This window comes from Ascidia mentula, chromosome 9 (genome assembly GCF_947561715.1).
Source record: "Ascidia mentula chromosome 9, kaAscMent1.1, whole genome shotgun sequence".
Taxonomy (NCBI): Eukaryota; Metazoa; Chordata; class Ascidiacea; order Phlebobranchia; family Ascidiidae; genus Ascidia; species Ascidia mentula.
The window spans coordinates 15,266,023-15,281,766 of NC_138574.1; the positions used below are offsets into that span (position 1 = coordinate 15,266,023).

The following is a 15,744-nucleotide window of genomic DNA, read 5'->3' on the forward strand; positions in this document are numbered from 1 at the left end:
TTCAATTCTACCAGAACATTCGCTGCTCCATAGCAAAATCCTCAACACCGCCGCCATGCACGAAACTGCGCGTGGTCGCCTCTGAATGGACGGAACTGTTCATGCGTGACCATACTGCTTGGGTTTTAAAAAGGATGGAATCATAGAATAATAAAAACTCTGCCGATTTTTGTACTGTAATTGAGCTGAAATTCAGGAACAACCAAATATAAATTTAACTGTATCGCAAATTTTATTTTAATTAAAATTACATAAAGAACTTATGTTTGTAAATACGTTTGTCCTTTCAATTACAATCGTTTGTCATCACGCAATGAGCTATGCCGACAACCACGACGTTAATAAACAATAGCTTTTGTTAGTTGAAATGAAATCAATATCGAATAAACTTTAGTGCAAATTTTATTTGTTTATTTCAGCAGAGCCAATCTTCGAAAATAAATTATTCGTATTTTATTTTGTGAACCAAATTCAACTAATCAATAATTTAAATAATTATACGTAAATTGCTTAAATAATTTACGTAAAAATAAGTAGTAAAAACATGTGTTGCAAATTTCACGTACCAGGAATTCCCCCAAATCGAAAACTTGGCCCACATTGTTGTAACTTGTCAAAATGTCTTTGCCGGGATTTGGTCAATCGGCCCAAGCCGACCAAATTCGTCAGTTTAAAGAATTTCTTCAATCATACAACAAAATTACGGAAGAATGTTTTGCGGACTGTGTCAACGACTTCACATCGCGGAAAGTTTCATCCAAAGAAAGCGAGTGTTCGACGTTTTGTCTTCAAAAATATCTCAAGGCTTCGGCTAGAATATCGCAAAGGTTCCAGGAACATTTGCAACAAAGCACTAACTTGCAACCACAAACGGGAGTGATCAACCCTTGAACAATTACAATACCATAAACTTTTTGAAGTGCTGTTGACCTTTAAATTTGCTGTTTCAACTTGGAATATTCGGAAATGTGTTTTATTGTCGCTGTTCATTAAAATTTAAACAAATTGTGTTCACTTTTTTCCGCAGCATGAAATGATCTCCCCTGTTAATGTAAAGCTTTCTAAATGTTGTTTAAAAAAAGTGAAAACTCTATGCAGACACCTGCATCACAATGCTGATGTTAGGGTAAGGTTTGCTCCATCACCCACGGGTAAGATGAAGTATTTTAAATAATGTTTATACTCATGTGTAGGATTGAGGCATACAGCGTTGTTACCCTGAAAATAAATTGTTGATTTTTATTTCTTAGGCTATTTGCATATCGGTGGGCTGCGAACTGCTTTGTTCAACTTCCTGTTCGCAAGAATTCATAAAAATGGGAAGTTTATTTTAAGAATAGAAGACACTGATCAAAGTCGTGTGGTTCCAGATTCAGTAAGCAACTTAATTTCCACTTTAGAATGGGTGGGAATTGTGCCTGATGAGAGCTGCGTGCATGGTGGAGGCCATGGGCCTTACACTCAAAGCAAGCGATTACATCATTATAAAAAGTAAACACAATATTTGTGTGCTCAATTGTTGCCCAGAAAGTACAGCAAGATTTTTGTTTACAAAGATATTCTGATGAACTTGTTGAAAGTGGGGCTGCCTATCATTGCTTTTGCTCAGAGCAGCGGCTTGCTTTGCTCAAAAAAGACCAACTGAGAAGAAAGGAGCATCCAAGGTAAAAAAAAAACATTTTTGTATTTATGATGTATTGGTTTGTTAATGTGCATGTTTTTCTTTTAAGAAAATAGTTTTTTAAACAAACATCTTTAATGATTATCACTATAAAGATAATCCAAATTAACATATCACACAAAATAGGTTATACTTTTTTTTATTATATGTATAGGTTATTATATGTATAGGTTATACTAAGAACTACATGCTCCATGTAATTCCTATTTCAGGTATGACAACAAGTGCAGAACTTTGTCACCAAATAAGGTTCTTCAACACTTGAACGCTGGAGTTCCTAATGTTACACGGTTGAAACTAATGGAAGGAAATTTTCAGATTTATGACAGTTTATGTGGGAACATTAGGCAGGACATTTCTAATATTGAAGGTGATCCAGTAATACTTAAATCTGATGGGTCAGTTTACTTTGATTTACACTGTGTAGAAAATGATATAATTCTGCCTAATGAAATGTTTGTAGCTACCCAACCTACCACCTTGCAAATGTTGTTGACGATCATCTCATGGAAATAACTCACATTATCCGAGGAAAGGAATGGTTGCAATCAACAATAAAACATAAAATGATTTACAATAAATTGGGTTGGAATCCACCCCAATACATGCATCTTCCTCTATACGTAAACCCTGACAGGTCGAAGCTATCAAAGAGACAGGTAGAGCTTTGAGCTAATATTCCACTTTTGTGAACAGTGATCTGAAATAAAAACTGCTGTGAATAAATATGCATGGATTTATTGAAGTGAGATTTAACTGGATATAAACTGTATGTGTTGCTTGTAAATATGACTTGCATTTCAGAGTGATGTGTTCGTTGAACTGTACAGACAACAAGGTTACACCCCTGCAACTATACTTAACTTTATTGCTGACCATAGTTCAGGGTTTCCACAGATATCAAAAGATTTTCCAGTGGGAACGAACAATGAGGAAGAAACGATGGAAATGTTGATAAAATCTTTCAACCCTAAAAAGGTAAAATAATTGTTTTATTCCAACAAGTTAACTTTATATGTGCAAAAGAGCCATAATAATCAATGAGAGCTGCAGACAGGGTGTATACACTCATCAGTGCAGCTGTTGATGTGGCATACAGCATGGTTCGTCTGTGTTGATTGGTACCTAGTTTGGTACCCAACATATCGACGATTGACCGAAAGGTACCACAAAGTGGAAATCTGTGTGCCTGCTAGTCTACCAGCTAGCACAGTGCCACATCAACAGCTGCACTGATGAGACCTTACAGGTCGAAACAGTGCGTGTATACACCCCGTCTGCAGCCCTCATAAGTTAACTTTAATTGTTTAAATGACATTTGTTTATTCACACTTATATATTAGTACTGTGTTACACTCATAATAATGGATTGTATACATTTAATAATTCAAAGTTGCTTACGGTTGCAGATCACTCCAGTTGATGCCTGTCTTAATTTCAGCAAACTTGATGAATTCAGCAGGATCTTAACAGAGCGGCAAATCTCCACATCCAGTACAAAGTTGCTTGACAGCATGATAAAAAATATTCATGAGAGAATTGAATTGAAGTACGGAATAGATTGTCTTCTACATTCAAATCATTGTGAGGTCACAAAAGCTCATCGATATATCCGAGAAATTCTACATGCAAGAAAGGTAAAGTTGTTCGTGTAACCACCAGGGGGCAGTGACTTAATCAATGTTATTTGTCCAGGGCCACATTAAAAAGGTTGTGGATATTATTGATGATTATGATTACTTATGGGTGAGGCCAAAGTTCAAACCATTACCCGAGTTTCAATTGTTTGTGAATATTCTGGAACACACGGAAAGGTTTTCTGCTGAAAGTTAAAAGTTTGTTTTCAACAAAACTTAATATTTTGCACAGATATCTTCATGGGATTAATTGGGAAGGGGATTTACCCTCTGTTCTTGAAAGTTTGCGATCATTTTCAACGGAACATAATCACAAGTTTGGAAACTTTATTAAGTTTCTGCGTTTGGCCCTGACTGGCCACAAGGTGGGAATTGAGCGACTACAATTGCAACATTTTTATTGATTTTTCTTTAGGAAGGATCAGCTTTTCTTGAGGTAATAAGAATGCTTGGAAAGAAAGAAACTCTGTATCGTCTAAATTCTGTGAAACAAATAATAAAAAACCGGACAATCCAAGGCAAGAAAATATGCTGGTTGTTAACCTGTAAAATCTGGGAAATAAAGACTTTTTATTTTTAGGTGACGCCCTGACCTGAAAAAACATTTTGTGAAGATGAAAGGCCGTATCAATGATATTCGATTAATGTGAAAAACCTCCCGTGATATTTTCCAGCTCATTCTTTACATCGCTCAATGTTATTGTTTAGTAATAATTAAAAACAATGAAGTTTCACTTTGATGTTATTTCACTGTCAGCCAACTAAAGATGTTTATAATGAAATGATAATCTCGCCGATTTAAATCAATAGTAAAAATCAATATGTTGGGGCGCGAACACCCCCTACCGGGGGACTGGCGACGCTTTGTGTTAAAACAACATTTGATTTGCGTGTTGTCACAAGGATCAATATGACGTAACAAACCGCCCTGTTTGTATGTGGGATATAATAGAATGTCGTGGTTTTTTGGGTTGATTGAATCAGATTTGTTTTGAAGTAAAGTTTGTTAATGATTACGAGTTATGTTGAGTAAGTTATTTTAAGTTTTTTTTCTTCCTAAATTATGGACTTACAAATTATAACAAACATCGATTCATCTGTGAATGACGTCAGAAACCCACACAAAGTAAAGATTCCTATGACAGGCGTCGTAGTATCAGCAAAACATTATTAGGAAATTCTCAGATTACTTGAGAAGCATCGAGTGAAAGGAAGTAAACGACAACGACTTACTGTGAGTGGCGTGCCAACATGTCTTTTTCAGTCTGGGGGAAAAGTAATGGATTTGGCACCAGGAAATTATTGGTAAAAGTGTGGATGCCATGTTCACAATAAAAATCCCTTTATTATCAATTAAAGAATGGTGTTAGTGGCCCCTCTTGCTATTCATAGACCCTGGTGCGACGCACTGGTCAAACCTAGACTGGAGAGTCAGTTCATGGCAACAAAAGGTATAGAACGTTTTTTTCTCCCACTTAATGCATGAGTGGTAGACCACGCGAATTCGCCAGTCCAGCTATTTGTGGGCAGTTGAATTTCTGCAGTAACTGATCCTATTGAGCCCATTTTAGAGAAGGAAATTATTGTGTAACGTAATAAAACAGCACTGTGGATTTATAGTGCAGCGAATATCCACGTAACATCAGATTATATTACGCCTCTGGCAAAACAGTTTAAACTATGTTGAGGCAGCCTACAGATAATTGAATGTTGCAGGTTGCAATAAACTTTCGATACAGGTTCATCACCGCAGGACAATTTAAATCTCAAACTTCAGTAAAATTTATGTTGACAAAATATCAACCTAATATTACAGTTTAGTAAAAATCGTGTGAAGCAACAGTGTACGGTTTGGTCTCTAAATTCTTGAAAAAGTTACAAAGTAATCTGATTTGCGAACTGTCAGCGCTATTATTCATGTGCATAAGAAATTCTGGTAATATGGTGGCCCAAACATACAAAATGTTACACATTTTCATGAATATACGCCAGAAACAATAGTTTCTGTTTGAGACAGTGAACTAATTATACCGCGGTTGCATTCCTGAGTACTTGACGTCATTCATTTAAAGAAAGAAAAGCTTTTAATGTTTTAGTTTAATTTCTAACAAAAACCTGTTCGTTTGGCCGTGAAAAATACGAAACCAGGCAGCAGGCTGGTGCTTTGGAATCTCATAAGTTTGTGAAACCATGCGTGACGGGCAGTAACTACACCATGATAGTAAATAGGATCACTCTATGTTTGCCGACAAACCTTTCGCAAACAATCCAAACAATGCTTTCGGTAAAAACACGTTGACTTCAGGTTGGGAGAATATTGGTTCGGAACATATTTATTCTCACAAATTGTCTAGATGTGTTTGATTTTAATTTTTATTATTTTCACTTGTTTTATGTTTGTTGTTTTTTCAATACTGTTGCCCCAAGGGCGAAATATATGTTTTCTCACAATTACGTGTCTTGGATGATTGTGCAGTAACCTAGATCAGTCCTAAGTCACTTTTTACAAGACTTTTAGTGCAACGATCCTCAGACTAAACGAAGTGTCTAAAAAATCAAATCACTATTGTTATTTGTGATCTATACAGTACATTGCGACATGCCAAATGTTCATACTAGGCTTGAAAAAACACTCGGTCGTAATTATGGAAATTCATGTTTTTCACTGAAAGGGAAGAGAATCGCTTTTTGCCTCATTGTTTTTCTTCAAGTTTCCATGCTTTGCTCATTATTTTCCTTTAAGGTGGGTTTGAAACTTTCAATAATATCAACGTCGGTCAAATCCTTACATCCGATGTTTCAGATTGATGCTCAGTTGAAACAGAAATGGGTTCACTTTCCTGACACTGCGTTGACGTCACACGTCTCAGATGTCCTAAGGAATGGATCGTTGTACATTACAGACTGGTTGAACAGTTGCAAAAATGGGTCATGCCCAGTAACCAATATAACTTTACCAACAAATGAAATTAAAGAGATATTACCGGACTGTCCAGAACAGCCTCCAAACCTACAGGTAAACTTGGTGACTTTATATGTTTCCATACATGTGGTGAATATATGTAATTACCTCTCAGGGTAATCTTGACATTTCTTTCTCTAATGACCCAGCGTCGTTTGAAACAATTGCCTTAGACAATCCACTTGGTAAAGATGGAGGTCATTATAAACCACCTTTTTGCAAAGCTCGATCGAAGGTTGGTGTTTTAACTGCTAGTTGTCAATATGTCAAGTGGTTTCAAAACATTTCATGTTGCTGGACAGAACTTATCCATTATTTTATTAACTGTAAATGTTTTTTTGTGGTAAAACATTGCAAAGTTATTTTACTAACATTCAACTTCTGATATTTGTGTCAACATTTATGTACTTTCAGGTGGCTGTGATTATTCCTTTCCGAAATCGTGACCAACATTTTAAATATTTTTTGCAATTCATGCTCCCTACTTTACAGCGACAGCAATTGGATTTCAGGATATACATAATCAATCAGGTTGACAAAATATATTTCAATGCCGTCGAGTGTTTGTAATCTCCTTTATCAAATGTTTTTAATCCGTATTAACCAAACCAGTGGCATAAGATAACAAAACAGGTGTGCCCTGGGCGGCTGAGGCACCATTACCTCAGCATGAAATCATTCGTTGTACTGAATACCAAAACTTTGGGCCAAGTGTCATAACTTTGTGTGATTCTGACATTTACAAACTTGTTTCCTTTTATTTAATTATTTGCATTCATGCAATGACACACCGCTATTAATGACGGTAAATGTTGTTTGTGTTTTACAGTTTGGAAGTGGAAAGTTCAACAGAGCCAAGCTTATGAACATTGGATATGTTGAAGCGCTTAAAGATTATGATTTTGAGTGCTTCGTATTTCATGATGTTGACTTAATCTTGGAGAATGACAAGTGCCTGTATACCTGCCCTCCCAATCCTACACATTTGTCGGTTGGCGTTGACAAGTTTAACTACAGCACCAATGCAAGGTTTGGTAAGTTACAAATTCATTCATTTCATGGCCAGGGTGAACATATTTGTTGATGGTTACATTTCGCAACAGTCATGAGACATGTATGTCGTTGGGTTTTCAACAGTTTGTTCGGCATTTTAAACGACAACGATGCGACGCGACAGCACTGCACAACCTCTCCCGCTCCAACCGACATTAATAAGCTGTATTTTGTTTTGTGCAGTTTTCTGGCATATAGCAGACAATGTGGTCCGATCCGCTTTTAAGCAAAACTCGCTCATAAACAATGTGGATTTCCTCATAAAACCAGCCATGCTGTTGTTCCAGGTGGCGTTACTGGGATGACCAAGATCCACTTTGAGAAAGTGAACGGATACCCAAACGGTTACTGGGGCTGGGGAGGGGAGGACGAGGATATGTACGAACGAATCGAATCAAAGAAAATTCAAGTTTTAGAATATTCTGTGGACATCGCGCGGTTCGTTTACTTTCCCACCTCAAAATCTTTGTTTAACTATGATTTTATGACAATTTTGATTCAATTCCTCGGTTATAAGTTCCCAAAACTTTAGTTACAAGATGATTCCTCACCAACGCGACGAAGGCAACGAAGCGAATCCTGAGAGGTTTAAAATGATTAAAAAAACTCTACAGAGAATGAACAGCGATGGATTGAACAACCTCAACTACATAGTAAGTGAACCTTAATGCACTATCAGTGCAATAAGTATAAAACATTATAAAATATTTATTAGGAAAAAGTGGCCCATCCTGCTTGGCTGCGATGCCAGTGAACCTAATGACCAAGTATTAAATAAGTTGTTCAACATTACAGACAAACAAGATCGTTGCAAGTCACACCATAGCTGCACTGATAAAACCTATTTAGGTAGAAACAGTGTTCATCTGTCTGCAGCTCACCAACATCATTATTGGCTCTAATGCTTACAACAGACAAACGTTTATAATCCGCGGTTTTAACAAATGTTTTCACAAGAAACGTTCAGTGTTAAATTATTGGAATAACTTGAATAAACAAAGCAATGTTTTGCAGGTCGTATCACGTGATTTACATCCAACATACACAAATATCACAGTGGACGTGTTGGCGCCAAACTGATCAACACTTGGTGCGCTGTTCTGCTGCTTGTGGTGATATGAAAGTGCTTGAATACCGAATAACACTGTTTCTGTAATTTGTATTGAGTTTATGCAATGTTGTTTGTCAACTTGCCGGGAACTATTTCCTCGCGAATAAAAATGCAAGCGTGTTTTCCTAAATTTGTGTCTTTACTGGTGTGTTTGGACACAAATATCAATGTGAAGGTTTCAGTTGCACGTAACCACCCTCTGTGACATCATACTGACTTTATTTTGAAAAGCTAATTCACTATCGAGTGCTTTAATTTACGACTATGGAACATTTAAAGCAAGTTTGGAAACTTTGTCGAATTTCTGCGCTCAACTTCCTGGGGCCAATATGGGAATATTTAAAAAAAATTGTGTTTTCTCTTCATAAACAACTATCTGCTTTGCACAGATTAAAATTCCACATTTTAGAATGCACCAAACATCATGACGTCACAATACGCCTCGTTGGTGCATCCGGTGTATCTGAACAGATGCTGCGGCACTTGTGCATATGATGTTGTTTGTAGTTGCTTTGGATCAGGATTGTTGTGAGGTTTAATAAGTGGGAGTTGTTGATTTAATTCATGGGAACGGAGAGTTGGGGTTGTTTCAACTCATAGCCATCCGCAAGTAATAGATCGGAAACCATTCCATAATATTTGTACGTGTTTTTTTGCTTTGTTTGCGAATAAAGGAAGTTTGTGAATTACACCTCCGTGTACTTGATTCGAACAATTCGAGGTAGTCAGCCAACCCGAGTAATTTGAGATATTTTGCGGTAATTCCACGCCACCCACAGCATCAACATCACATCCGCTGAGATTGAGCAGCTGCGAGCACTTCGTTGAAATCGTGCGGATACCGCACTGTTAGCGAGACACCTACTGTGTGACATAAGCAAGTGGATATAATGGAGAATGTGTTTGACTAACAGATATGCAGGTACATGTGAAATATCTGTTTTTGTATCGACAAGGTTGATGTCATACGTTTGCATGAAGATTATGTAAATATCACAAACAACTTACGTTGGCGAATCAGTCATTACTTGAAGATTTTGATTTAGTGGAACTTCTTCGCCAAACAATTGCAAATATTTGTCGATATTTACATGGAAACATTTTCATGAACATAAGTTAGCAAAACTCAAGATAGCAAGCAGTGGTGCAGTTTGCAACAACTTCTGTCTGTGGAAGAAAGTAATTCAATCTGAATGTGCGCTACATCTTAAAACAGAACATGTTGATCTTCACACACAAGCTAAACAAGTACAGCAACGTACCAAATGATTCCCGGTCGGTTGCTGTACCTGAAGCTAAGTCTGCGTGCGTGTTCTTTCTGTTGCTTAGTTAAGTGTCCGTGACAGTTGGGTGAATGTCAGAGTAAAGTGCGAACGAGTATTTAACAAGTTGCAATGAAAAAAGGTCTGTCGTCGAGCCGGATGCTAGAAGACTGTGTGAGTTCTGCCGGAAAGCCTAACTACGTCTGCAGCCTTCAGTCCGTCTGTGTTCCAAATGTTTGAAGAATTCAGATGAGTGAGGTGCTAGATTGACAACCGCACGGTGGCGTTGCGCCACAATCCAAGTTCTTGGGACTGCCCTTTTTTATGACGTCACCAGTGTGAACTAAAAACTCAGTTGGAAATTGCCAAATCGTTGCAAGCGGAACAGCCGGTTACAGGCAGTAAAGCTGGTCGTGTGACTGTGACAGATACGTTGACGACTGTACACAATAACAAGAGAGGAAAACATTTCACTTTGAATGCGTCTTAACAGTTAGATTTTAGTTGAATAATTACTGTTAATCTTACCAAGGTTTGTTGATCAGAAGTTATGTTTTTTTAGTTTGTTGTAGACTTAAAAAGTTTGCTGTAGACTCAAAAAGTTTGCTTTGAATGTAAATAAAAATGGTTTGAGAGTGCAGATAGGCCTACTTGAAAGATTCCAACATGCCCAATGTTCACATTGAGTCTGGAAATCCACTGAACAATAAAGATGGACATTCATGTTTTTCACTTAAACGGAAAAGAGTTGCTCTTTTATTAATTGTGTGCCTTCAAGTACCCGTACTTTACACCTTATTTTCTCCCGAGGTCAGTTTATGATGTTATATGTGTAAAATATTCAGCTTTAACCAATCTTTTCTTCTGTTTAAGATTGATGCTCAGATACAACAGAAATGGGTTCACTTTGCTGATACTGCGTTGACGTCACGCGTCTCAAATGTCCTAAGGAATGGATCCTTGTACATAAAGGACTGGTTGAACAGTTGCAAAAATGGGTCATGCCCAGTAACCAATATAACTTTACCAACAAATGAAACAAAACCATTTCACAATTCCCAGTCAAACATTACAATAGTGGAAAGTACAATGATGACTCCCACTTTAAATGTGACAACCATAAAAACGACTACAGTCGAACCTAAAACAGTTACGGAAATTATCAGGGAAGCAACACCAACGGAACAAACAGTTACTACGACAACTGTGACTTTACCCCAGTCAAACAGCAACATGAGTGAGGTTATAGGAAAGAACAGCAGTGGAGAGATATTACCGGACTGTCCAGAACAGCCTCCAAACCTACAGGTAAACTTGGTGACTTTATATGTTTCCATACATGTGGTGAATATATGTAATTACCTCTCAGGGTAATCTTGACATCTCTTTCTCTAATGACCCAGCGTCATTTGAAACAATTGCCTTGGACAATCCACTTGGTAAAGATGGAGGTCATTATAAACCACCTTTTTGCAAAGCTCGATCGAAGGTTGGTGTTTTAACTACTAGTTGTCAATTGTCAAGTGGTTTCAAAACATTTCATGTTGCTGGACAGAACTTATCTATTATTTTATTAACTGTAAATGTTTTTTTGTGGTAAAACATTGCAAAGTTATTTTACTAACATTCAACTTCTGATATTTGTGTCAACATTTATGTACTTTCAGGTGGCTGTGATTATTCCTTTCCGAAATCGTGACCAACATTTTAAATATTTTTTGCAATTCATGCTCCCTACTTTACAGCGACAGCAATTGGATTTCAGGATATACATAATCAATCAGGTATTTACATTAATAACGCCGGAAATAGTTTAGGTTAAATGTGTTGGAATGGTTTCAATTGTTTCCTGTATAAGAAAATTTGTAGTTGACTCACAAGTTCGTTTTATTAAATTTTATGAACAAGCATTTTTTTATTTTTATACAATCAAATATTTGTTGATAAATATTCTTTTGTTTGTCATCATAGTATTTACACAGTCTGTTTCTACAGTGTTTGGTTCTGTAATTTGTTAGGTTAAAAAGTTTGTCAGGTTTAAATCTAGGTGAACGTGGATGTTGCGTAAAACTTGGAACCACAGTCTGACAGAACACAGCGCTAGTGAAACAGTTAAATATTTACATGGATACGTTTGTGCTTGACTTTCACAGGTCCGGATGTGTGTAAAAGGTCTGAGTTGTTCGCAATCAAACATTCCATCCAAGCCAAGCTCTTTGTAATCCTTTTTTTATAGTCGTGTTTTTATTTTAAACCAAATATCGTTCCCTTCTGTTTGCGACGAAGACGACTTTTTCCTCAGTCGGCGTAAAATGTTTGTGTACAGAAGCACGGCACACATTAATGTTCAATGGATGTTTGAAAGCAATTGATCAGTGGGAAATGACCTCCGCAAGCAAAGCTACTTGTTAAAAAGTGGACAAGAAACACCTTTCACATTTTCATTACGCGTCTCCATGGCCGTGTTCGAACTGATAACAAGACCCCAATCCAATATCACCTGACTCTACGTAACAACGAGCCAACGTATATTTAATCACAATAGAGGTGACGTTGTGTTGCTACAGTGTGTAGTAGAATCAGCACGAGCCAATCAAGTTAACAACCACCTAAGCTAATAATATTCCGACATCAATAGGACTTCGGCGAAACATGAAAAGTGTTTGCTTGTGCCAGTTTCACTCTTATTAGGTCATTTGGGATTAGCTTTCCGTTCAGCCGCCCGTTGACACAACGCCGTGTGTTAATATTACTTAGTGTTATCCAGCCAGTTGATTCCCACGCATCCGGATACGTTTGCTTAATATCCAGCAGCGTTAGATCTCTTAAGTTCGTTACTAGTAACAACTTGAATACACATTTTTCTTAATTCTCATGTATTGTGAAGTGAGTGTGTGTACTTAAGTTTATTCATACTTTATTGGAACCTGATCCACCACCCCCTTTCCCTCCCGAGGACAAGACAAGCATTTTTTCATTTACAATTAAAAGTATCTTTGTTTGTACAAAAGTGTTTTGAAATACAAATTGTTATTTGTCACATTGTTTATGAAAATGTTGTTTGTGTTTTACAGTTTGGAAGTGGAAAGTTCAACAGAGCCAAGCTTATGAACATTGGATATGTTGAAGCGCTTAAAGATTATGATTTTGAGTGCTTCGTATTTCATGATGTTGACTTAATCTTAGAGAATGACAAGTGCCTGTATACCTGCCCTCCCAATCCTAGACACTTGTCGGTTGGCGTTGACAAGTTTAACTACCGTCTACCATACACAGCAATATTTGGTAAGATGTAATTTCTTGTTTCAAATCCCAGCTACTTGTGTTTGTGGTAAAACTACCCATAACCTTAAATAGAGCTAAACACTCTTTAGGTTTCTCATGAGAGAAAAGTTAGCTCTCCTTTGAGAAACCGATTGGACTTCAATAAAGAACAGTAGCCAGCTGCAATAAGAAAACACTGTCTCAGGCTCATGTCTGTTCTCATGTTAAATATTAATAGGCAGAAGTAAAACAAAGACCCAGCAGCAGCATTGTCATAAGGTTTGTGTCTGCATGTTCATTAATGGGTGAAACCAATGGCACTTGACAGCAACCAGTAATCTGCATGGGTGTTGACAATATTCAGCAAATTTTGATTTGGGGTTTCCTGAAACTAATTTGTCTCGTGGCCCAGATGTTTTGGGCTACTTACATGACTGTTGCATTAGTTTGCCAAAGCTTTCTTTGTTTTAGGTGTAAGAATATTGTTCACCATAACCACCGATGCTCGTGCTGCTGTTAAGATATCAAAAAGTGTATGTTTATAAATGGGTGAAGAACTAACTCTTATCAACATTTTGTTTGGTTTTCTTCATGGAGATTTACAAACAGGCGTGGTACAGGTAGTAGCTGGGTCAGTAGGTTGTGTGGAAACGGACTCATTGTTAAAGTACATTGAACATGTTGGGACAAAAGCTGTTAAGTGGTTGACATTCACTCTCCTTTTCACAATGAGTTTTACTCCAAAGCTGTTTCTACAAAAACTGCCCTGTAGAAAATCTTGTGGTGTTGAGTTTGTGGAGATTTGTTGTCCCGATGTCACGTGCTACACAGTTCCTTTCAATGTGGAAAATATAATTGGTTTCTTGTCTCAGTAAGCACGACTTGAAAGTAGAATGTGTAAAGCCGGATGTTTGGGGATAAGAAAGATTTTAATCAAGTTTGTCTCCGCCTGGAACGTTTTTGGCACTGGTTCTACCACACGCTTCGTATTAACCCGGAACGCAAGGTAGCGCGTCACGCTATTTTCACAAGAACATCGAAAGTTCATGGACTTAGGAAAATGAATCAACAAATTTGTCTGTGTATTCTATTGTTTTCCTAGTTGTATTTTCGGACACTTGTTTTGCCTTAGGCCCAACAGACCCTTAATTCAGCACGCCATGCCCAAGCCGCAAGTAGGCTTCGTTGACTTAGGTTAAGCTTCATGTTTTTGTTTCACAAATCTTGTGGTTTCCTCATAAACAATGGACATATATTTAGGTGGAGTTACTGAACTGACGAAAGGTCAATTTGAAAAGGTCAACGGATATTCAAACGCTTTCTGGGGTTGGGGAGGGGAGGATGACGACATGTACAGCCGGGTCAAGACCAAAGGAATGCAGGTCATTCGGTACTCGAACGACATCGCGCGGTAAGTTTATTCGATGTTCATTGAAATTCTCCTTTGTAAAACGTCTAATTATTTTGTGGTGTTGAGGTTTCGCCACTCGCCAATATTTTATCACTGCTTGTTTTAGTTACAAGATGATTTCCCACCAACGTGAAAAAGGCAACGAGGCGAATCCGGAGAGGTTTAAAATGATTCAAAAAACTCGACAGACGATGGACAGCGATGGATTGAACAACCTTAATTACAAAGTAGGTGAAAACGTTGGCTGCTGAAAACTACATTTTCCACCAAAAAAACTAAACAAACCGTAGTTCCCGGTGACAACAGTTTATCGTTGAAGCAACAAAACCTTGACTTGCTAACAATTCACCGTCTTCACTAATAAGTACTAAGAAAAGGGTGGAATTATTGGAATTAACAAAGCAATGTTTTGCAGGTCGTATCACGTGATTTACATGCAACATACACAAACATCACAGTGGACGCGTTGGCGCCAAACTGATCGACACTTGGTGCGCTGCGGAGCTTATACTGCTATAATGAAAGTGCTCGACTACCGAATAACACTGTTTTTTTTATTTGCGCATATTTCATCTATAGGCGATGTTGTTGTTTTTTGGGGAGTAACTGCAATGCTGTATATGGCTTAAGTGCAAAAGTTATTTTTTGTTTGAAACACTTTCTATAATTTTCTTTGTTTCATTCCAAACAATCATTTCTTCAATCGAGTGCTCCAACTTTATTTCTCTTCAAGGGGTGGAAAATATCTTTGCACAAATATATTTCAAAGAACTTCTCTGTTTCTATGCTTGTGTTTTTAAGTTTCGACTACGAAATAAAAGAGGCAACAAAACAGTTGGTTTAAAATATTCGATGTTGAAGGAAACAAGGTGTTCGCCGTGCAATGTCAAGATGTGTGTAATTTGTGAGCCTCCCCTGCAAAGAACCTCCGACATCTCAACCCAGATACAGTTACAAGCTTTCATTTATTCCAACTGAATTGTGTCACGTGACTATCATCTTACAATTGTGACGTCTCGGCACTGTTCGTTGCCATGGTTTCACAGCCAAACAGAGAAGGTTGTTTTCAGGACATGAGGGTCACAGGTCGTCAAATACCTTGCGCAACATTGACATAAACCACATGCTGTGTAGTATCAAGTTTCTTTCAGATTCGATTGAAACTATTGTCGGGGTCGGAGTTGGATTATCAAACTTTTCAAACGTGGACCCCATGTTGTACTTCGTTGTAATGGATGGAAGTAATTACCTCGTATTTGAAATGTGATGAAAAACTTTGCCCAGTGTTACAGCCAACTAAACAAGACTAGGAGATTATAAGCCCGAAGGTGCGATTGAAAAACTATAGTAAAAGGAATCGGGG

At 37.6% G+C, this 15,744-nt stretch overlaps 3 protein-coding genes across 3 annotated transcripts; all 3 read left to right on the plus strand.

Moving 5' to 3' along the window:
* Positions 1-887: 887 nt before the first annotated feature.
* Positions 888-4,112, plus strand: LOC145913382 (nondiscriminating glutamyl-tRNA synthetase EARS2, mitochondrial-like). Its single transcript, XM_083001014.1, has 11 exons — positions 888-1,151; positions 1,251-1,491; positions 1,557-1,664; positions 1,894-2,079; positions 2,145-2,340; positions 2,486-2,659; positions 3,091-3,318; positions 3,377-3,495; positions 3,551-3,683; positions 3,734-3,836; positions 3,899-4,112. Exons 1-11 carry the CDS (start codon positions 1,034-1,036, stop codon positions 3,913-3,915), a joined length of 1,623 nt encoding a protein of 540 aa, XP_082857140.1. The 5' UTR covers positions 888-1,033; the 3' UTR covers positions 3,916-4,112.
* A 1,856-nt stretch (positions 4,113-5,968) lies between these two features.
* On the plus strand, positions 5,969-8,480 carry LOC145913961 (beta-1,4-galactosyltransferase 1-like). Its single transcript, XM_083001730.1, has 8 exons — positions 5,969-6,061; positions 6,122-6,334; positions 6,396-6,515; positions 6,695-6,811; positions 7,110-7,314; positions 7,621-7,771; positions 7,866-7,986; positions 8,348-8,480. The coding sequence occupies exons 1-8, from the start codon at positions 6,035-6,037 to the stop codon at positions 8,411-8,413; spliced, it is 1,020 nt and encodes a 339-aa protein (XP_082857856.1). The 5' UTR covers positions 5,969-6,034; the 3' UTR covers positions 8,414-8,480.
* A 1,792-nt stretch (positions 8,481-10,272) lies between these two features.
* Positions 10,273-15,213, plus strand: LOC145913224 (beta-1,4-galactosyltransferase 4-like). The gene is made up of 8 exons (XM_083000808.1): positions 10,273-10,516; positions 10,580-11,014; positions 11,076-11,195; positions 11,374-11,490; positions 12,781-12,991; positions 14,231-14,381; positions 14,488-14,608; positions 14,797-15,213. The coding sequence occupies exons 1-8, from the start codon at positions 10,373-10,375 to the stop codon at positions 14,860-14,862; spliced, it is 1,365 nt and encodes a 454-aa protein (XP_082856934.1). The 5' UTR covers positions 10,273-10,372; the 3' UTR covers positions 14,863-15,213.
* Positions 15,214-15,744: the final 531 nt, after the last annotated feature.

Excerpts from the sequence above, each read along its gene's own strand:
- LOC145913382 (XM_083001014.1), top strand. The coding sequence starts at position 1,034 with ATGATCTCCCCTGTTAATGTAAAGCTTTCTAAATGTTGTTTAAAAAAA. Across the intron at positions 1,492-1,556 it reads CGATTACATCATTATAAAAA|ATATTCTGATGAACTTGTTG; the intron begins GTAAACACAATA and ends TTGTTTACAAAG. Across the intron at positions 3,684-3,733 it reads TGGCCCTGACTGGCCACAAG|GAAGGATCAGCTTTTCTTGA; the intron begins GTGGGAATTGAG and ends ATTTTTCTTTAG.
- LOC145913961 (XM_083001730.1), top strand. The coding sequence starts at position 6,035 with ATGCTTTGCTCATTATTTTCCTTTAAG. Across the intron at positions 6,516-6,694 it reads TTTGCAAAGCTCGATCGAAG|GTGGCTGTGATTATTCCTTT; the intron begins GTTGGTGTTTTA and ends ATGTACTTTCAG. Across the intron at positions 7,315-7,620 it reads CAGCACCAATGCAAGGTTTG|GTGGCGTTACTGGGATGACC; the intron begins GTAAGTTACAAA and ends CTGTTGTTCCAG.
- LOC145913224 (XM_083000808.1), top strand. The coding sequence starts at position 10,373 with ATGCCCAATGTTCACATTGAGTCTGGAAATCCACTGAACAATAAAGAT. Across the intron at positions 11,015-11,075 it reads AACAGCCTCCAAACCTACAG|GGTAATCTTGACATCTCTTT; the intron begins GTAAACTTGGTG and ends ATTACCTCTCAG. Across the intron at positions 11,196-11,373 it reads TTTGCAAAGCTCGATCGAAG|GTGGCTGTGATTATTCCTTT; the intron begins GTTGGTGTTTTA and ends ATGTACTTTCAG.